Below are 23,113 nucleotides of genomic sequence, written 5' to 3'. Positions count from 1 at the left end.
GCCTGACTCCCTCCTCTAGCATCCTGCACAGAATTTTGCTTAACGGTTGCCATTAATTTGATTTTAATTAATTTTTATAATGAAATGTTTTTAGAATGTTGGATTGTTTGTTTGATTGTTTGATTGTTGTTAGCCGCCCTGAGCCCAGCTTCGGCTGGGGAGGGCGAGATATAAATAAAATTATTATTATTATTATTATTATTATTAGCCAAAATGTGGATTTACTGAATGAGGACCTAATAAGATATTTTATCACTGCAGTTGGGGTAATCATAGCCAGGACCTGGAAAGAGCTATCAGGAGGCACATTAGAGGCATGGTACCACCAAGTGTTGCGTATAGTGTTTAGGAAAATATTTCCCAGATCTCCTGAATTGAAGATCCTGCTTTCATTTTAGTTTTAATGGTTTTTAACTGTTTTAACTGTTATGCTGTTTTAATGAGCTTCCATATTTTATATTTTAATTATGGATATTTTAATGTAGTTGTATTTTAATTACAGGTTACTGTATTCTTCGTTTTATTCTTGTTATATTGTTCTTGGATTTTATTTGTTTGTGAACCGCCTTGATATTTGTTCTTGAAATGAAAGGTGGGATAACATAATAAAACAGGCCAACACTTGCATGCATAGTAAACATCCATAGTTTAATGCTTTAATGTTAATGCTATAGTTTAATATATCATAGTTTAATGCTACATAATTAAAAATGAAATTTGGTTATGAAAAGTCTCTAACATTAAATTGCATATTTCACATAACAAGCTTACCAAGGTTTTTTACTGCATAAAAATAATAAATCTCTTCAGCATCAATATAATCTGTATTTCAAAGGCACAATTTAAAGACATAATATTAGTGGGATGATTAAAAAAATGTGCGCATTAAGATCAAATAAGCTGTTCTCTACCTTTTTAGTAAAAGCAAACCAACACCCAACCAAAATAATGGCAGATCATAACAATGGAATATATGAAAACCATATACCCATCAACCAAGGCATTTATTTATTTATTTTAAAGCATTTTTATAACCTCTTTCTTTCTTTCTCTCTCTATATATAAAATCTCAAAGTGGTATACAACTCAGTTAAAACATAACAGATGAGATCATATAAAATTACAACCATTTCCAGTAATCACAATAAAACAAATCTTCAGTAAGTGTTGTCATGTGCTGTCAATGTAACAACTACTACCACAATCAGGAAAGCACATGGGTGAAGAAGTAAAATATACAATGAGTTCTAGAAATAGCTAAGAAATTGATGTGTTTTCAAAACGTTATTTTATAAAAGTACAATGCTTCAATTAGAACTCACTTTTCAGATAAAATTTGCAGTTAACAAGAAATGTAGCTGCTGCTATGACATGCATGTCAGTCTTACCATGGGCAACTTCTAAAATGTTGTAAGAGCACATCTGCATATAACTTTCTATGCTATTTGGTTTGTACTTAAGGAAAAACATAGGAAGCACCTGGGAAAACCACTGAAAGAGTTGTTGATACATTTTGTAGTGTGATCTGTCAGAAACTGGTAGGGAATTGCAATAGTATCAGCCTTTCTGGTAATAAGCCTTTTAAAAGCACTTCTAAATCTATAGAGACTTACTAGAAACAGTCATTGTATAGTGGTTGCATACAATCACTTAAAAAAATTAACTATATTGATCAAACCTGTAACTTCCTCTCTCATATCTCCTTTTACTCAGTTCCGATTTAACAAAACACACAGTTTCCTTATCTAGGTTGTAGTCTTAATAAGAGTTTTTAGAGGCAGGAAAATATTCTGAATTTGTACCAAAACACAGCTTTCATATTAAGAATATTCAGAGTGTAAAAGTGTAAAGTTCAAAAGAGATGAACAAACAACATTCTAAAAAATTACTGAAATATCTTCAGACTATTCAGGCTAATTTGAGACACTTTCATGCAAGACGTTAACATGTTTCAAATTCTGGTAGTGCTTCCCACCTAGACGTTTACACTAAATACCCCAGGGGTTCCTTAATGTGTTAACAAAATCTTCATCATCCAAAATGCCAATACTTAATCCTTCATAATAGTCCTCAAACTCACAGAATGACACTTCATTAGCATTGCTGCAGGCATCCTCCAGAGTTTCCAGAAATGAAGATCTAATTTCTTCTTCTGTTGCATCACCTGTTAAAATATTGCTTATTATTAAAGACATTAGCAGGGATGCCAAGAGAGCAAAAAAAATTAAACAAAATCAAAATCCATGTGTCATTGTTATTAAAAGTACATAAAGGGATTTCTTAAGCGAAAATTGCAGGAGGCAAACCAAGGCAGGAGAAGGTCAAAGGGAATTTTATCTCAGTTTTTTTATTCTTTCATTATCCCAATCTGTAGATATGAATGAGGAAATTAAACAAAGCAATATTGTTCAATAGTATGGATTTGAAGAATTCTTGATAAATATACACAGAATAGTGGCTTGGAAGTTACCAGCCATCATTGCTATGTCCATGATATAACCATTTTTCAAACCCATTTTGCACCATATTTTTTCTAAATTAAATAAACCAAGAAAGTAAGAAAGAATCACTACCCTGTTTTCAATATCACAATGATTATAATTAATACTCGTATTCCTATTTCAGACAATATTTTCAAGTTCAATTATCACAAATTAAACCTTAGTTGCTGTTAAAAGCACTGGAGCAGGATAGTCCATTTTTTGAGTCGGTTGGTAACTTTATTATCAAAATGTAAGGCAAGCCATTCAAATAAGATGTGAATTGTTGACAAGAAGATGCTGGCTCCCCTCTTTCCCACATTCCCAAAGTGTGACTAAAATGGGTCAGAAAGCAAGGCATCTACTCCTTTCAATCACTATCAACCCAAAGCAAAAAGCTTTGAGCCCTTCTCCGTGGGTTGTTACATCAGTATTGAGAGGGCTGGGAATTCGATCACAGAGTTTCTGTATACTTTGTGAGTCTTCTTCATACCTTTTCAGACTATACGATGGACACAGTATTGACCACTCGCCTTGGGATAAATGAGCACATGTTAATTTTTTGTCACATGTTCAGCAGAGTTCATTACAGCTTATTGTGGTACCAAAAGGTTGTAATGGTATCTGTTCAAAGATATGTATGTGGAAATCTGGTACTTAATCAAAACAAGTATTTTTTCCCCCTAATGGACAAACTTAGGCATCCACAAATAGCCTTTGTGACCAGTCATTAATTGTTGTAACCTCAGTCCCTCCCATCCTGTGGCACATCTTAGAAGTCCTAAGGAAGCACCAGCCTCTTATTCCAGTTAGGCCAAGAGAATGCAGTTGTGGCAAAAAAAACCAACAACCACTTTTTGCCATTTACACCAAAACAGGGCACACAATATGAGTGACTCGCCCTGCCTTCCCCACAAGTTCAGAGAGGTCAGAATAGACATCGTACTTTCACTTTGTGTTGTTGGGCTAGTCAGAAGAAGTGGGATAGATAATACGATGTTGATAACAAGACAAATCAACAATTACTTTCGTGTACATTAATTACCTGCTACGACTTGAGGATGTTTTATAGCACAATAACATTTCTTGATATCTGTCATAGGAACACTGCCAGTTTTGTTATAATCTAGCTTCATATAAGCCTGAAACAAAGACAACGGTCAGAAAAGAGCAAGGAAGAGAAACACAAATTATGCTCACATACACCTGGCATCTTGAATGATAAGAATTAATTGGTTGGTCTGACCTTAAAAAGACAGAATGTGCATATAAAAAAAACAAAACCATAAGTAAAGAAATCATCTTAGTTATGAACCTACACCCCCATGTTGGGTTTGGAGAAAGATAAAAAATGGAATAGTAAAGTAAATAGCTGGGTGTGCTTAACTACACACACTTCACTGGAAGCAAGCATTTTATTTATTTATTTATTTATTTATTTATTTATTTATTTAAGTATTTATATACCACTTTTTAAAAAATGTATTGAAGTGGCATACAATTTAAAACTGTAACTTTTGTAACTGGTATCAGGAAAGCAGGCTGTTTAATGACTTTTACGCCAAAATATAAATTGTCTCCAATGTTATTCCTACTCAAAGACTAAGCCCACTGAAATTAATAGACCTGACTAACTTAAGTACATCAATTTCATACTGTGAGTGTAACTTACATGGATCCAAGTCAGGTATTTCATGCCCACAAGTCTGTTTAGAGTGAAGGGTTTTGTTTTGTTTTTTAGATTATTATTTTTTGGTCAACACTGCCAATTCATTAACACTTTTTTCTGCCTGATGCATAAAGCATTTTCTCACTGACTCACTCATTTTCTCACCAACTGACAAATTTTATTCAAATGACCTAGAAATAAAATTCCTCTCTTTCTGCACATCCGTTGCCAAAGGAAGAAAAAAAAAGATTGGTACTGTTCAAAACAGGAGTTATATTTTCACAAAGTGAAATGCCTAACGGGTTCAAGGACCATAGGATTAAATACCCGGAATGATACCTTTATTCTAGCATGCAAAACAGACCTGCAGGTGAAAGACTATTTTGCAGTGCATGCCTTTAATTTGTTTTGATATTTGCAGTGCATTATTGTGGCACGCATAACCAATTTCTGGCCTTAAGGAGTCACGTTTTGTGGGGTTATGCATGCAAAAAGTGCAAAAGGGAGGAAGAGAGACTGAAAGAGAGCAAAGACAGAGAAACAAATTACAAACTGAAATGCTTATAATAAATATTAAGAAGGGTGGTATAGAAACGCTTTAAGTAAATGAAATCATGATTAGTTTTTTAATAATGACACAATCTGGAAATATTTATCAGAAAACTGATACAGTATTCCTCTTTTACAGATGGTAAGAAACAAATTTTAGAAACTTGTCCAGTCTCAATCACCCATCCCTGCCCCCAAAAGGAGTACAGAATCAAATCATATGAGTAAAATTTGTATCAACACTTGCAGAATTCTGGTTGCAGTTTCAAAGGTATTGATTTGTTGTTCCAGAAAAGTCAACAGGGCAAGTCAATGATTATAAAGGCAACAAGAACTGTTAAATGACAAACCAGAGGAAGCAAACTTTTCTTCAAAACATATAGTGATTAATGATCTTAAAGTATATATATTGCATACTAGATAGCATTTAACAATAAAGCATTAAGCAGATGAGTACTTCTTAGTTATCTGTATTTAAACTTGTTGTTTAGTCGTTTCCGACTCTTCGTGACCCCATGGACCAGAGCACGCCAGGCACTCCTGTCTTCCACAGCCTCCCAGAGTTTCTACAAATTCATGTTGGTTGTTTCGAGAACACTGTCCAACCATCTCGTCCTCTGTCGTCCCCTTCTCCTTGTGCCCTCCATCTTTCCCAACATCAGGGTCTTTTCCAGGGAGTCTTCTCTTTTCATGAGGTGGCCAAAGTATTGGAGCCTCAGCTTCAGGATCTGTCCTTCCAGTGAGCACTCAGGGCTGATTTCCTTAAGAATGGATAGGTTTGATCTTCTTGCAGTCCACGGGACTCTCAAGAGTCTCCTCCAGCACCACAATTCAAAAGCATCAATTCTTCAGCGATCAGCCTTTTTTATGGTCCAGCTCTCACTTCCATACATAACTACTGGGAAAACCATAGCTTTAACTATACAGACCTTTGTTGCAAGGTGATGTCTTTGCTTTTTAGCTGTCTAGGTTTGTCATCGCTTTTCTTCCAAGAAGCAGGCGTCTTTTAATTTCGTAACTGCTGTCACCATCTGCAGTGATCATGGAGCCCAAGAAGGTAAAATCTCTCACTACTTCCATTTCTTCCCCTTCTATTTGCCAGGATGTGATGGGACCAGTGGCCATGATCTTAGTTTTTTTGATGTTGAGCTTCAGACCATATTTTGCACTCTCCTCTTTCACTCTCATTAAGAGATTATTTAATTCCTCCTCACTTTCTGCCATCAAAGTTGTGTCATCTGCATATCTGAGGCTGTCGATATTTCTTCCAGCCATCTTAATTCCGGCTTGGGATTCATCCAGTCCAGCCTTTCGCATGATGTATTCTGCATATAAGTTAAATTAGCAGGGAGACAATATACAGCCTTGTCGTACCCCATTCCTAATTCTGAACCAATCAGTTGTTCCATATCCAGTTCTAACTGTTGCTTCTTGTCCCACATAGAGATTTCTCAGGAGACAGATAAGGTGGTCAGGCATTCCCATTTCTTTAAGAACCCCCCACAGTCTGCTGTGGTCCACACAGATATGTAGATAAACTACATATATGTATATATTTAAAACCCACTTACTTTTCTCACAAATGCTTTCCTATATTCATTCATTTCACCAAGGATGGCACGAGTAAACTCAGCATAATCAACTTCATCATTTCTGTTGTCATTAAGCATTAACCACAAAGATTCGAACTCCTAAAATTAAAGAATTTTGTGTCAAATAAGTTGCAATTCAGCACACAGCCTAACACTACCACATAACGCAACAATGGCAGAGGCCAAGTTTTTATTTATTAAACTTCTATCCTACTCCTCACCCCAAAGAAGTACAGGGCAGCAAACAGGTGACAAAACAATAAAAAACGTATTTAAAACAATTTCAATATAGATGCAGACTTCAAGATTTAGTGTTTTAATTTTATCATGGCACAGTAGAAGCAAATTGTATTTTCCAAGTAAACCAGATGTAAGGTGCAGATTATTTGTCCTAGGTTATAATGGAAGAAATATTTTGACCTTAACATGATGTCAAGCATATTAATGATGTCCAGGCAACAGCGCTGTTGGGGTAGGAGAGAGAAGAAATCAACCAGTCTCTCTGTCACCTTAGAAGCCTCTACAGTAGCAATGAGGGAAGTGGGTGGGAGGGAGATTGTCTCTGACTTGTATTGATAAACTATGAGGTTTGGAATAGATTACTACTGACAACCAGCCTGACTTCTCATACTTGCTTGAAACAAGAATTCCAAAAGAACTCTGCCTCCCAGAAGTAAAATTTTGAAAAGGAGGATGTGTATATCAGCATAAAAATCGCTGTCCATGTTCCATACAAATATGTTAAATGTTGATTCCAAGCAACTTATTTTATACAGAGCTAGAGAAGGCAAGTTTTTTCCTTTTCCTTTCTAAGTTACCTGTTCTGCTGATGCCAACTCCGTGTTCTCTAAATAAAAATACATTTAACTGTTCTAGACTGGTACAGGGAAGCTGCTTTCTACCCTGGGAAAGAGACAATCCATAGAGGGTTGGTGGCAGCAATTTACTCTGAGATATACCCAGAGTAGTTTTTTAGATGGAACATACTAGGTTGTTTGCAGATGGGGATCAGCAGATTCCCTCAGAAGAGTGGGTTCATGACAGCATACCTTTTCAGAAATGTCTAAATGAAACACTTTCAGCACTTGTTTGAAGTCTGCTTTTGTAAGAATTCCATGTTGTTTCTTTTCCAGCTCCCGGAAATACTTTCCTAATCTTGTAATTGTACGAACTCCTCTTTTACTTAGTTTTTCTCTTAGTCTGTCTGGGGGGGAAAGGTAAAAGCAGGGAACATTTTAATATTGTCTATTCTGACTTATAATTATTCTCCAAGGTCTTAGGCAGAGGACTTTGAAAGTCCTGCTACATGAGATATTTTTCACTGGCGTTGCTGCGTATTTAACCTCAGACCTTGTGCATGCAAAAATATTTTCTTCCTCTGTGCTAAGAGACAACCTTAAATAAATAAAGTAAACAAATAAATGGATACATAAAGCTTTTGTTTTGCATCAGTAAATAACTATATTTCTTAATAACAACCTAAAGTCCATTTATTCTGGACATGTAATAATGTTAATAGTTTATTAACATTATTACATGTCGCAGAATAAAAGGACTTTAGGTTGTAACTAAGAATTATAGTTATTCACTGACACAAATGGAATAAAATGGAATAAATATCATCAGAAACATATTTTTTTTAAAATCCAAGAACATGGAGAACATTATGAAATGAAAGTTACACAAGGTAATGTCGTTACGTTATAAAAACTGTTTGAATTGTAAATAGTTTGCTGAATGTGATGGTCAATTTACCTCTAACAGAGGCCTGGAAGATATAATGTATACAAAACCAATAGACAGCTATGTTTGTATAGTTACTAAAGAGGTGACTGTGTCTTGTGAAATTTTCCATTATGTCTGCTGGCACCAGAGACTGTTACATTTACATGGGTCAAGAGAATCAAAAAGGCCAAGCTGTAACAGACCATTTAATGGACGTTCCATTTGAACTCACTGGTCCTTAATTAAAGGCCAATGGCATGTCAGAGAGACCCTTTTGATTGGTTAAAGGAGTCTGACAGGGAAGAATAAAAGGGCAGACACAGCGCTACTGTGGGAGAGTCTGAAATCAGAGTCTGAGAGAAGACAAAAAAGAGAGTATGACAAGAATGGGAGCTGAAGAAGCCCCTGCTGTCAAGAGGAAGCAGCTGGAGGTGTAAGAGGTCCTAGTGGCAGCATGTAGTTGTCCAGGGAGAAGCAGCCAGGACACCATGGCTGAAATTCTTAGAAAGTCTGCAGAGAAAGAAAGAGTAAAACAGCAGATCTAAAATAACAGAACCCAGACCTGTCAGCTGTGGACAATTGTCTGTGTTGGATACACTGGGTTTCCACAGCTTCACTTGTATATAAACACAGAGGTTTAGCTATCAATCCTTTGAAAAACTGAATGCCACCCATTCAGTCAGAATGCTTTACAAATCTTCTAAGAGCATGTACTGTAGGCTTAGGCATGAGAAGGGACAGCACCACTAGATGAACTTTAAACTAAGATTGTTGGTTTATTCAAAGGATGCTATTTACAGAAAGGGATACACTGGGGTCTTAAAGGCATTTGTTAACAGTTTCTGAAGACTCAAGAGATGCCATTGTTGACAACAAACTCCAAGCGCCTTTCACTGGAGACAAAATTCCTTAAGATTCCACCCCAATCAAATACACACAAAACCCAGTCCAGGTATTGGAGACAATCTGCATCTACAACCAAAAGCTCCTCTAGTTGTACAATCAACTAGCAATTCACGCACAATTAACTTGTGCAAATTCATCTTTATGTGCTAGGCTGAAAAAAAATTACAGGGTATGGACATCTGGGTAGAGAAAAACGTTGGCAATCATGCCCACCATTGCACTCACCTTGGGAGAGTGTTTGGCAGTGCAGAGAGAGGGTGTTTTGACTAAACATGAATTTGGCTTTATGCATCAACCCCAGAACTTAACCCCAGCACAAGTTGAGAGTCTGTTGTATTTCTAGCTGTTTGGACAGTTTGGCCAACTTTACAAATTCACCTGTGCAACCTTCCTCTGGCAAAATCTATATACAGGACAGCGTCTTAGAACAAGTCAGCACCTGGCTTACTACTGCTGATCTTTATTGGACAAGCATAACACACTTGAGTATTACATTATGAGCTTCAGTTTCCTCTCTGTTATTTATTGTCTGGTCTTATACCTCACACTGCCCTCATCAAATCACTATCGCCCCACTCCTCAACTGTCAAAACCTAGTTAACACCCATATGAATGGAACCTCAATCATTCTGCTGTCACCTAGATCAATCAGACTGGATTTACCTGATCCTGGACCCACTTAATAAAATCTTGGAAGCAATAGGTCTCTTATCTCCTCTGCCAGAATCTGTCACCAAGATCTACTGTTACATAGGCTTACAACATCGTAACAGTACAAGGCCTCAAATCAGTTACAAACTATTTTCATTTCAAAACATGAACATAAACAAACATATATACAGCTTTTCTCCACAGTGCTCAAGACACAGTGATTCCTGACCAGGTTGAATCCTTTATAAAGCCCATGAGGAAAAGAACCTTAACCAAAGAGAAGACTTCAGGCGAAGTCCTCTGTAAAGCCTGAGTTAGCTAGAGAGAAAAGAAGATAAGGGTAATTGGCTACTGGCTTAGAATACAGAAGAGTACCAGGACAAGAAAAGAGATACCTCTTTAAAGCTAATATCTTTTAAATCTAGCATCTGACCTACAAATAATCTGGTTATATAATACTATAAACAAGTTTTAATAAGTAATTGCTTGACTTTTAAAATTAAGTCTCCGGCCTTTTCATCCCATGACTAAATCAAGTATTGTGTGTTATATGAATAGGAACTTTTTAATAATTTAATAGTGGCAGCCAGTGCTTTTTTTTTTTTCAAGGGGTACTCAAGGGCACGAAATACCAGCACCTCTTTTGTTGTTGTTAAAAAGTGTGGCACTTACTATAACAACTTCATGGTGAGTACCGGCATGTTTTCCTAGAAAAAAATCAGTGGTGGCAGCATAAATAAAAGGGATAAGATAGGCAGGTACATTCAGTTTATATGTAAAAGCAGTAGCGATTCTAGCTGGCATTCTGCTCTTAATTGCTGTTTCCACTTTAGTTGGGTGGGGGAGTATGTATCCTTTTTATGTTTTTGCAGGATGAGCACTTGAAGTCAACAATTTTTTGATTTATTTTAATTTGGAATTATATGCTTTTTGAAAGAAATCGTAAGTTACTATAAGACAAGTTTTTTGTAGCAAGCAGCAAATAAATATTAATAATCAGGGATTTTTCTGTGAAAGCACTCACTGGTACAAAGTACCAGCACCTCCTTTTTTACTGGAAAACATAATAATAGTAATAATAGTAAAAAAGGTAGGATTTTACGCCTAGATATTTTAATCTAGTTAAAAAACAAAAGCCATCCTTCCATGAAGGCACATGGTATGGGATATACAAACCTTGAACATTCCGTAAAATAATATTGTCTTCACCTTCTTGCTTGATAGCATATTCCTCATTTTCCACATCAAACTTCCTATAATATATTAATTCATTAGAACCACGCTACACATAACAGAAGTTAACTTTCATAGATCTATTCAAATTACCACCTACAAGTATGCTAGGAAAAGGCAGTTATTTGTAATTTATAAAATGCTTTAAAGTAACTGATCAAAATTCAGTATTTTTTGAAACCAATTTATTCAAGTGCCATGAAGCACCCTTTCTTACGTTGGCAAACCAGCCAAAGCTAGTATGAGTGCTCTTAGTTACCTACACAACCTGGTCAATCAGAGCTTGATTCTTCAGAAGGAGTTCAACCCAATTCAAAATAAGTTGCATATTTCCACCCAGTTTAGAAGATTATCCAACCACCACCCATCTTGTCATTTTAGCATCTTTACAATCCCTGCTTCTAATTACTACCTCTCTTCTAATTTGTCTTGCTAAAGAGTTCTTTCCCTCACTCACCTCCAAAAAATCCCACTATGATTTTACTGATATCTCTAAACCTTAGGCCTGCTATGCTATCAGAGAAGTCCTAGAAGTACAGATCAAGGATTACAGGAATGCAAGTGGCATTTGTGGCAGCAGAAACCCTGGGTGGATCTACACTCGTGGTTTATAACATTAATAATATGTTATTAAAATGTGACACCAGAGGGCACTGCAGAGCAACGAGCCACCAGCCATAGGGAAACTGCATGTTAAAGGTAAGGTGACATTTTATAACAATGTATCTACTATTGTTATAATAACGTTTAAAAGATCAATGTAGATCCAGCTCCTAATATTTTCTCCATTCTTGTTCTGCTCCCTACTTCAGAGTTCCCTTTATCTTCAACAGAATAACTGCTGATTAATTTCCACCTTTTGAGGATATAATGCATTGCTTTTTTTTTTTACAGAAAGTGTTTTATTTTATAAAATGGATATGCTACAGCTGCAGTTTGAAGAGAAATTTGTGCAGTTTCTTTTCTCTTGCAGGGTCCAAGCAGCCAAAGGAGAGAAATAGCCTGAGGAGAAAGTATTAAGGAGCCCCTCACCACCCACAACACTAGATTCCCCCTTCAGATAAAATTTCACAGTTGCATTTTCTGAAAGAAAATATAATAATGTATTAATGTAATATAGTGCTGCCTGTATGTTTCCTCCATTTATTTGGAGCTTCATAAAGGGAAGGATTGTGACCCTCCCACTTCCCCATTTTAGTAATTTCAGCTTCACAGTGTCTGTCTAATCAGATATAACATCGAGATCCAGCAAAAACCCCAAATCTCCCAAGTCAACATAAACCTTTATTTGTGAACATATTTTCAAGACAAGAAATAAAATCTGACCCGTTAGACTAAATTCACTTACTTTAGAAAAGCTCTAGCAGTTTCATCAATATTTGTGACACGAATTGTAAATACTGGTTTCTGTTTCATACTTTCTGGAAGGGCAGGGTGTTGAACACTCAAAAAAGTTAGGTCTGCTCCCTGTCAGCAATAAAAGTGATTTTCAATATTTCATAAAATATAACTCACTCATCACTACTATCTTCATAAAAATGAACAATTTCACATATGTTTGTCTTATGCGAGCACAGACACCGTTTGGTTCCTATACTCAATCTTCTTCTTTCTTCTAAGCAGTTTATCTAATGTTCTCTAGCAATACTAGCAACAATAACTACTATTCAATTAGAACTCTCAATCCTCAGCTGTCCTTGCTCATTCTGCCAACCAGCCACCCACAAGCTCCATTCCACCCAAATACCTTGTCTATTCCCACAATGCCCCAAGTGCCTGCAGTAAGTTAGCTCTATTTCCTAACAATACCCTCATTTAGTAACATGATTTTATCTGCTCCCTGCCTTTGTTGATTGCTCCCATTGTCATAGAACCTCTCTACTTGCATAGCCTGGAAAAGTTCTAGTCACTAGAACAATTACAAGTACAGTGACATGAACAAATGCATTCAAAGTGGTGCACTCAATTAAAGACATGTCTAGTTATGGGAATTGGATTGGGGAAGAGAAAAGCAGCATTTAGTGATTCATAGCAATATGAATTAAGAGTGTTCACCACTTCAAGGTGATGTGCCCCCCATGATGTGACATCTTTAACAATGTCTAGTTACGAAGAATCTATCTACACTTAAGAGCTTCAATTGTTTATTTCCAAAATGTAATACTACAGAAGTCTCTTTCAATACATGTACTGAGGAACAGAGGAGCAGCTAACAAAACTATCCTAACTGCTGTGATAGCCCAATGACCATGGAGGAAATACAGAGGAGCTTGCAATACCCTATTATCCAGCTACAAACTTGTTACTAGAGACTCAATTGTGGCAGAATCAAAGACTGCTCCAAATAATATGCGTCACAGATTCTCAAAAGCCCAAGTTTGCTTTATCCCTCTGTTCACAGAATGATTGCAAAAACCTCACAATAGGAGTATTCTCTTTGTATTAACTGCCCGGTATAATTTGGCACCTCTTCAAATTAATTTACACATTTAGTTCACACCCAAGGTTCTGGACCATATAATAAAAAGTGAACACAATTCTTCTGTCACCTATTATTCAGCAATTAGTTGTTTTCCTTGAATGCTAAAAAGAATAGCAACATCTAAAACAATACACCTAAAAATGACAGCTGTGGTGTCTTAAAATTTTGCAGTAAATCCTTTTAGATTCTAATAAATTATGATCAATTTGCAAAAAACATGCCATTGCATTTTGCAGTTAGTCAATAAAAGGAAATGCCCATTAAACAAAGCTGTTGTAATTTGATTATAAAAGTTAGCAATTAATAACCCCTTCCTGACTGCTACTGATTGCCCCCTTGTGGGAAAAGTAAGACATGCAGTCTTATTCCACTAATACAGTACTATTGACAATTGATATACTGTATTCAACAGAACAATTCATAAAACCAAGATTTAGGCACAGAATGCAAATCCACTGACATGTGACAGGTGGAGGGTCATACTCCCAAGTCTGCACTCTGGAAAGTGCCTACACAAATGCCTTTGTTAAAACTATCTATATTACTAATGAGGGAAGGAATAGCTTTACCTTTCTTGTACGATGAACAGACACTGCACCACTTTTCCCCAGTCGAGTCCCTTATGGTAGTGTGGTGTTCCTGAGAAGGGACACTCATACTTTGCTCCAGACTGCCGTGCATAACCAGTCCTGTTCCCCAACACTGCTTCGTTCTGTCTCTACCCCCACAGCTGCTTTCAGCACTTGATCATTCTCCCTCCACCAGATGCTCACAACACTTTTTCCTTCCTCACTAGCGCTCCATTCCTTCTCTTCCTCTCCCTAGTCTAACAGTTCAATATTCTGATTCCTTTAACAGCAGTTGCCAAGCTGGCCCAGGCTACTGCAGTATCCCCCATTTCTCACATTAGTACTTATTCCTGTTTTTCCTAGGCAACTGGCCTTATGAAATATATTAAAACCAAAATAGGAACATTAAACTAAAATCCCATCACAAAACTACACAAATATACATATATCATCTGCCACATTACATACCCTCCAGTTTTCTTTAGTCAATCTTCAGGTGCTTCTCCTGATTAAGTAGATTTTTACCGCTTAGTATAATTTTTCCGCTTACTTACACTTTTGCACTGAGGTGTTATGGAAGCCCCCACCTCCACCAATGAATTCAACAACAGACTTCAGATTATTCAGTTTGCAAATGTATGTCTCCTTTCCATAATTAACATTCTTCAAACCATCTTTGTTTGAAGCCACAGCTTTGTTCCAACTTAGAGAAAGTTGGAAAGTGCCGCTATCTTCCAACCTCTGAGCCCAATCTTGCAAAACTTCCTGTGGTACACATTCAGTCTTTCTCCAACCTGTCAAAACACCTCCCTGCAAATTTGGCAGATCCCATTGTGCCCACTAAATAACACACACACACCCCGATGCCGCCCCAATTTTGAGATGTTGTTCCTGGCTCATTTTTCCTTGGCCACAGAAATCAAGATAACTTAATTTGTCTAGTTTAGTACTGAGGAACTAGAGTAAAATATTATAGAAAGATCAAATCACCACACCTAACAAATGCAGATCCACAAGCCCTTAGGTAAGCATTGTCACAGAGGTTCACCATACTTACAACAAAGACATCACTTAGACAGTATTGCTTTCCTTTTCTCTGTCCACGCTGATGAGTATAAACTCCCTTCTGAATGAAAGGTAGAGCATTTGTTCTGTGCAAAATTAAAAAGCAAAACCAAACCTTTAAGTTCATTTCCTGAGCAGTAATGATTTGATAAAATTCTGAAGTTATTCCTTATTCTACGTACCTATTTTTACCAAATTGCCGATATTCATATACAGTTAGAGATTTGTCATATGCAAAGAAAAATCCAATCAGTTCTCGACAAGCATCGCGACCATTTCTATAATGGTAACAGAAGCTATCGTAAGTTTTTTTAAAAAAATAGTGGAAACCCTATCAACCAAACAGACAAGAACTTGGCATGTTAGGTACATCAACATCTACCATAAGAATAATTTTCTAGATACAAAGTAAATGAACAAATGAATTACTTCCTATGCTTGCAGGCAAATCCCTACCTCTAACCTCCTCTAAGCAAATGAAAGAGTTTTGTTAACAATTTGGGGCTACATTCACAAAACTCTTATTTATGAATGGAGCTTTTCAATCCATTAAAATGTGCATACAGCAGCCCCCTGTTTTGTTCATGCAATGTTAGACTAAGGCCACAGTACACAGGTTGTGCAATATTTCACACATAGTTTTTTTAGTTTATTATCCTGTCCTTCCTTCGAACTGCAGCTCAGGGTGGTTAACAACCAACAGATAAACAATCATACAAAGTAACACATAAGTCATCAGCAACAATTCAACAGTGAATAACCTCAATAAAAGAGCATCTAAAGATAATTACCCCATTACGCCAACACCAGGGCAGTGTGATATATATATATATATAGCCTCCTTGCAAAAAATAGTATTCTGTGCCTCCTCTCCTCTATCTACCACTGCCCAGATGCATATTGTCTCAAGTAAACAATTGAAACCTTACAAAGCACAATACTTAATATGTCAAACAATAATTTTTAACCAATCAGTAATGGTCTAGCTAGCTAGCTGGATCCTCAGACAATAACAAAGCAGTAAAATAAAAACTAATAAAAACCACAAAAGACAGTATCATACCTGACCCTCTTCTCTTTCCTTCAATAGCAGCAGCAGTTTGATTTTACACAGAGAGAGTGCGCAAAGGAGCTAAACTATCACCATTTCCACAGTGGCTTATGGTGACTCCAATCTTACCCACTGTATCTCAGTGATCAGATAATCTTCCAGTGACACCAAGGGCTGCCCTTCCTTCCAACCCTCCCAGCTCTTATACAGAAGGATTCCTCACCTAGTCTGCCACCCTGGGTTGCCTTTCTTCTAAGACTTCCTCAGGGAAAAACATGCAATATTATTTCATTATCTTATTAGAAACTATTGGAGTAAGATATAGACATGAAAGTAGCATCCTCAGTTAAAACATACTTGCGTTACAAAATACTTAAAAAGTTTTAGACATACCTTGATAGTATTCTACCATCAAAGCGTAATTTGTTGGAAAGCACATTTTCAGTTAATGCTGACCTAGTCCTTATTCTGTAAAAATAATTGACAGTATTACTTAAGATCTGCACAAGCAAAAATAAACATTCTTCATGCAAGCTACTTTTGAACCTAAAAATGCTCATGAATTACGAGGAGAACAAATCATGAAAGCAGTGGGCAAAGTCAACATGTGAATTCCAATTGCTAATAAACCAACAACAAATACAACAGGAAATATGTTCTCACTATTTATGCTATCAGCCACATTCCTTTTTCACAGCTCTGTAGTGGAGATTGTGAAGAAATTCCTTAATGATCTAAACTGCCCACTTCAGTTCAGCGTTACAATGATGTAGGTAACACTATTTATTTATCAAAATATTTATATCCCATTGTTCTGCAAAACACTTGAGGCAGCTTACAATTACGTAAATGGAAACTATGTAATAAATAAAAAAATCAATTGTAACATTGATTGATGTTCAACAAAGTCATACACAGGGTAGGCCCAATGAGTAGAGAGTGGAGTTGCACTGCTGGCCCTGGCATCAAGGCACACAGCTGGGTCACCCCAGGTGTTCAAGAGTTGGCATGGATGTCTGCACTAAAAAAGCCTAGGGATGAATAGCTGCTGCTTGTGCACAGGCTTCCATGCATTAGGCTTCCACATGGTTAGTAACCCCTATGTGTGAGCACACATACAGACTTCTTAAGTGCAGATAGGGCCCACAGTCACTGGCAGAGGAAGGGGGTGGGGGGGTGCGGTCCGTCCCAGGTGTCATCCCAGAGGGGGTGACATCGCCACGCTGCCACCCCCCCAGGACACTTACCCTCCCCCTGTGCATGGCTAGCCCCTCCCCCATGTGGCTAGCCCGACCCCCGGGTGCACAGCATGTACACCGCTCCAGGCGTTGGAGCAGCTAGCTCGACCTCTGCCCAATGCATGTAAGAAACTGGTCTTTCCATGATGCCTCCATGAGATTTACACATGAAAGGTGATATTTTAAAACGGGAGTTATATGTGATCCAAAGAGAACCACAGTTAGTAATCTTACTACTGTATACTGGACCAATTGAAGTTTCCAAGTCATCTTCAAGGGCAACACCACATTGCAATTGTTATGTTGTGGGTTAACATATCAGACGACACAGCGATTCTTCAAACAGCTCTTGTTTATTCAAAGGCCAGAACAGAACTGAACTGAGGAGCTCAGTCAGCCTGCTTATATAGAGCTCCAGAACAATGTAACTGTAGCAACTTTCTAAAACTATCCAATCACTGAACGTCACTTTCGATCCTTCATTTGCATACAAACTATCCAATCACTGAACATCACTTTCGATCCTTCATTTGCATAACTGTCTACAGTATCCCCCTGCTGACCCAGGGTGAGAACTTCAATACATAACAGCAATAATCCCAGAAAAGACCCAGGGAAGAACAGTTGCCACATGAGGTCCAACTGGCTGTACTCCAATTCAACAGCTTTGTTTACTAGAATGAAATCAACCAGAATACTGCTGTCTGGTTGGACACCTAATAATGACCAATATGTTTATGTTCATTAATTTCAATGGGTCTAGTCTTAGGAAAATTTAGTTGAATATCACCCTTAGTCTCAATCTGTAGTAAAGATTGTTGGATTGGTCCCATTAAAATATATGGGCATATAATATGTTCCTGTCAAAATATATTGATGAAATCTTTTAGGGTCCTGTCTCCAAAGCAGAGTTTTTGTAAGGAGCATAGTACAACTGATCAGTGATCTGTTTTGAATAATCTTATTTAAAAGTGTAATTAGAAATGATCATCCAAGGGTGTATATTGCATTTGTTAATCTTTCATCTGCTTAATTCCATTTGTGGAAAAAAGCTAGCTGTTACTTTGTTACAAAAAATAACTCATGTTTCTTATATCTGGGCTCTTTCAGATTTAATGATCCAGTTAAAACATCACAATAATGCACAGTTTGTCTTAAACCATAACTGAATTGTGAATATGAAAAAAACAAAAAATATTTATTTCAAAGACAAAACAGGTCTGAGTGATTGCCTCTCTTTTAGATGAAATAAAGAAACGTAGATACACTGTCTTAGATCAACCAAAGCTTCATCTTGAAATAATTTTAAGGCTATATTCAGTAAGACAAGCAAACACAACAGCATATACTTACCTTGTTTCATGTAATGTTCTTTTTCGAAAGCGCAGAGGTGCTGTCCTTAATCCTGGAAGCATAAGATCCTTCTCATAAGTATCAGCATTCCCATTTTGTTCTGGATCACTTATCACAGCTCTAACAAACAAACAAACAAAAACCCCAAAACCCCACATGATTTCATGGAACTAGTTTTATAGAATTAAAATATAAAGTCAAATTTTTACACTGGAACTAGCTACTACATAGAAGACATCAAGAGACAGCCGCAAAATCTATGCATTCAAATTTATGCATACAATTTTAAAATAATGAATGTTTTATCTAAATCACACAGTATAACTAAGTTAGCAATGCTTTCACCATTTAACCCTATTCACAACAAAAGATTTGGTCACAATTCTGTTGCAGAGGCAGGATGCACTGGAAACAAGCACAGGGACTGATGAGCGGAGGGGAAAGTGGGAGAGAAAAAGGACAGCACACCTGGTGTAGTCTACCTCCTCCCTAAACTCTTTCTCCCATCCTTCTTGCCGCTCAGCTCACAGTGCCTCACAACATGATTCTCTTCTGGGTCCTTTTAAATACATGCAACTCCCCATTTACACAGGGGCTATGTTCCGAGGCACCTTGTGTTTAAGTGAAATCGCGTATATTGGGAACACCATTGCAAAGCCCCCTAAACCTCTGGCAACCCTTGAAAAACACTTTTTAAAAAACCAAAAATCCACCAAACTCCACCACAATTGTTCCCTCCAAACATCCTTGCTTAAACTCCAACTCTTCACAGGCCTCAAAGGATTCTGGGATTTCACTTACAAAGCTTCATTGAATTGCTAGACACTATTTTCACAGCATTTTTGCCATTTACACACTCTTTTAAGGCTGGTTTTGCACTGTTTTGTGCTACGTACAGGTTTGTAGAAATGTGTGTGTGTGTGTGTGTGTGTGGTTGCACATGCCTAGAATATGTGTAAATGGGGAGTTGCCTGTCCTCCTTCCCTAACACCAGGAATAGGTGTTACACATACCAACATCACACATCACACATACCATCTCGGGACTATTTAATTGCTCATCGTCTAACATTGTGTATGCCATCAAATGCCAACAGTGTCCTTCAGCTCTCTATATTGGACAAACAGGCCAGACCTTACGCCAAAGAATAAACGGACATAAATCAGACATCAGGAATCACAAGACAGAGAAACGAGTAGGAGAACACTTCAGTCTCCCAGGACATTCTATACAAGATCTCAAAGTAGCTGTTTTACTACAAAGGAATTTCAGAAATAGACTGGAAAGAGAAGCTGCTGAATTGCAACTTATCACCAAACTTAAAACCATGGAGAGACCTGGTCTGAACAAAGACATTGGATTCTTATCTCATTATACATGACAAAGCCATTTTTCACCTACTCACCCCTTGCTTTTTCCTGTAAGACCTACTGCAGTCGTTAAGAGTCGTCAACAGGCTCATCACAGCTATCTGCCAATCACCCATTCCCACCACCCTTCTGAGTAATACCCCTCCCCACCTTCTCACTATATAGAAGGGTCTGGAAACTTCTGTTTCAGTGTATCTGAAGAAGTGTGCATGCACACGAAAGCTCATACCAAGAACTAACTTAGTTGGTCTTTAAGGTGCTACTGGAAGGAATTTTTTTTGTTTTGACTATGGCAGACCAACACGGCTACCTATCCGTAACCAGGAATAGGAATACTGTAGCTCCATGTGCAGGCCTGAGATGATGGATGTGAACAAGAAAGGAATATTCTGTCAGCCACAAAGACGAAAAGTAAGGCGGAAGTCCTATCTTGTTCCACATTAGACCTTGCTTGCCAGATTCTTTTATATTTGTTCTACATCCTGTTCAGAGATACTAGATAATGACCATTACATATTTACAAAATCAGTTTCAATAGATCTTATGCACAAATCAGTATACCTAAGATAATAATCTTATGGCGTAATCATATATTTACTCAGCAGTATGCCAGTGAACATAAGGAGACCTTCTAAGTATGCATGCTTAATAAGAGTAGGTTAAGTTTATCATTATCAATATCTTTTTTGTTTTCATGTTTTATGATGCAAATTACTATGTGGATATAGGAAAGTTGGGTTATAGAATCAATAATAAACAGTGACATAATCCAATTGAATTTAGAAATTTTGGCTGCAATCCTGATCCCATTTACTTGGGAATAACCTCATTGAACTCAATACGACTTAATTCACAGTAGACATGGTTAGCATTGGAACCTTAGGCACTTTGAATTAATTTGCATCCATTTTTCTGGAAAAAATACATATATACATTGCATTTATTATCTTTTATATACATCAACATTTATATATCAACATTTGTATTTATTATCTTACCTAGATAACTGATCTATCATTACTTGTTCCACTACAGTTTGTTTTTTTCTTTCTGCTGCTACATCCTCCTGCAAGCAAACATTAAAGAGAAAAATACATAATTACAGCAGTTAAGAAAATATTGTTAAAATGTTAGGATCATTTGGATCTCTTAAAAATTAACAGTGGATTAGGGTTGTAAAACTAGGACACACATAAAATGTCACCCACTAAAAAGCTTACACAGATTATTCATAAACTCAGTTATGGTTATTAGAGACACATTTTTATTCAACTAGATAAGAAAAGATAATTTGAGTGTCTGTCATATGTGCAAATTTCATTCTAACAGAAAGAAAAACTGTTTCCATTACTTCTGCTTCCATTCAGAGCATCACAGCATAATAGACTAGTTGAAGCTGTGTGACTACAGTGATATGAATTAATTTTAATATGTTTTATATGCTGCTCAGAAATGAAACACAGTCAATCATATGAATCTTGGATCCTATGTCACTGAGATAAAGCTAAACCCAAGGTTTTGAGTAAGTAGGAAAGCCTCCTTATTTAAAAATGCTTGGAACAGAAACTAGTATATACAGAATTTTATAACAAGTTAACATTTCCCAGAAGACTTACAGCTTCCAATTTTCTTATGCTGTGCTGTATTGTGTAGGGTTTGCTTGTATAGCATTGCTGCAGAAGGGCCTTTTCATCAAAAACTGTCATCTCATCATATGTTTTGTTTTCAGGCTGTAAATCCTATGTGGGAATAAAACATGATATCTAGATATTATCACTGATAATCAGTGGCCAAGACTAGCACTCTTGTTGCATTTGATTTGTGTTCCTCACCATTCAGAATGTGCAAGAAACATTTGTAGGTTCTAACCTATGCTAGTGTCCTGCACATAACTCTATTTTTTTAACTTCCCAGAATTATGAGCTGGTTTAAACTTGCACTGTTCACCTATATATATGCTGATAAATTGAAATGGTGTAGATTTTGAGCACCTGGTGATCCACCTATGAGAACTTATTTCTGCAGTGCTGATTCTGTTCTCTGAATCAAGACAGTATGTTATATAAATCCTGCATGCATAAATTCTATATACCCCCAATGGTCTGAGCACAGTACTTTCACATAAAGGTTAGTAGAGTTCCCAGTGTCAAATGAAGTATGAATGTTACCTTTTCCTCAGCTATTCTTTCTGGAGGTTTGTGTTGTTGGTTATCCTTTGCTTTTTTTTCTGCAACTCTTTGAGAATACTGTTTATATCCCTCTTTCATTTCTGCTTCATACTGCTGATACTTGAGTTTGTATTTATCTGTTGGGGGTGGCAGATTTTCTGGTACTGTCTTTTGCTCCCACAAAGAAAGCTGAAAATGAATCATTGGGAGCAGTCAAAACAGCAACTGCAATTGTGAAAGTTTAATAGCGAACACTTTGTTTTTTAAAAGTTGCCAAAAACTATCATGGTACAATTGTAAAATAAAAGTCGAGTTATTTGTCAATAGGGCAGTTTATTATTGTACCAATTAACTACACAATGGGTGAAATGGACAAAGATTTCTACAAACTTCCATTATTATCTTGAATATAGCAATCCACATTTCACATGCAAATTATAAATGGGAAATATGAAAATATAAACTGGCAAACTTTTTCTAAAATAGTTGGGGGGTTTTCAGCATCTGGATGCTTTATTTTTCTATTATTGGACCGAAGCAGAAATATTAATGATTTCATTATTATTTTGAAACACACACAAACACACAAAGATTTCTTTAATATGTTTCTTTAACTATATTACCTCAGCTTTCTCCAGCTCTGTTTTTCTTGCTGTCTGGGTAAGAGAAAGAGCAGAAACATAAGTGAAATATTTTTAAAAAAGATTTATAGTTAATCAATATAATTCAAACAGAAATTAATTTCAGATATGACTTTAGGGGGAAATTAAATGAGTTATAAATATTTAAGTGCAACCCAATGCTTAATCAGAAGTTGCCTCTAATGAACTCTGTAAGTCTTATTCCCATCTACACCAACACTCCTTATACATAACCCAGAGCCACACATGCATATTCTATATACTTTGGTGTTATCAGACAGGACATGCATGAAAGGGTCTACTACAGACCCTTTAATCATGGCCATTCAGTTGAATGTTCCACTGAAACAACTGACTACCATAATTAGTAA

General features: G+C 36.8%; 1 protein-coding gene across 3 annotated transcripts in view; it reads right to left on the bottom strand.

Moving 5' to 3' along the window:
- Window positions 1-627: 627 nt before the first annotated feature.
- The window catches only part of CAPS2 (calcyphosine 2), a 28,839-nt gene continuing 6,353 nt past the window's right edge, over window positions 628-23,113 (bottom strand). For 2 of the 3 annotated variants that reach the window (XM_083699272.1, XM_083699271.1), the window contains exons 6-19: window positions 22,725-22,757; window positions 22,102-22,290; window positions 21,550-21,672; window positions 20,932-20,999; window positions 18,564-18,683; window positions 16,366-16,440; window positions 15,104-15,199; window positions 14,914-15,007; window positions 12,154-12,272; window positions 10,749-10,825; window positions 7,340-7,494; window positions 6,270-6,389; window positions 3,526-3,622; window positions 1,036-2,164 (exon numbers count right to left, since the gene is read on the bottom strand). In XM_083699272.1, the coding sequence (XP_083555398.1) occupies window positions 1,989-2,164; window positions 3,526-3,622; window positions 6,270-6,389; window positions 7,340-7,494; window positions 10,749-10,825; window positions 12,154-12,272; window positions 14,914-15,007; window positions 15,104-15,199; window positions 16,366-16,440; window positions 18,564-18,683; window positions 20,932-20,999; window positions 21,550-21,672; window positions 22,102-22,290; window positions 22,725-22,757 (1,542 nt within the window). In that variant the 3' untranslated portion in view covers window positions 1,036-1,988. Of the gene's footprint in view, window positions 2,165-3,525; window positions 3,623-6,269; window positions 6,390-7,339; window positions 7,495-10,748; window positions 10,826-12,153; window positions 12,273-14,913; window positions 15,008-15,103; window positions 15,200-16,365; window positions 16,441-18,563; window positions 18,684-20,931; window positions 21,000-21,549; window positions 21,673-22,101; window positions 22,291-22,724; window positions 22,758-23,113 lie in introns of all 3 variants that reach the window. The other variant, XR_014555355.1, reaches the window with a different exon arrangement.

Source organism: Podarcis gaigeae (genome assembly GCF_964106915.1).
Source record: "Podarcis gaigeae genome assembly, chromosome: 10".
NCBI lineage: Eukaryota > Metazoa > Chordata > Lepidosauria > Squamata > Lacertidae > Podarcis > Podarcis gaigeae.
This window is presented reverse-complemented; position numbering and strand designations above follow the sequence as displayed.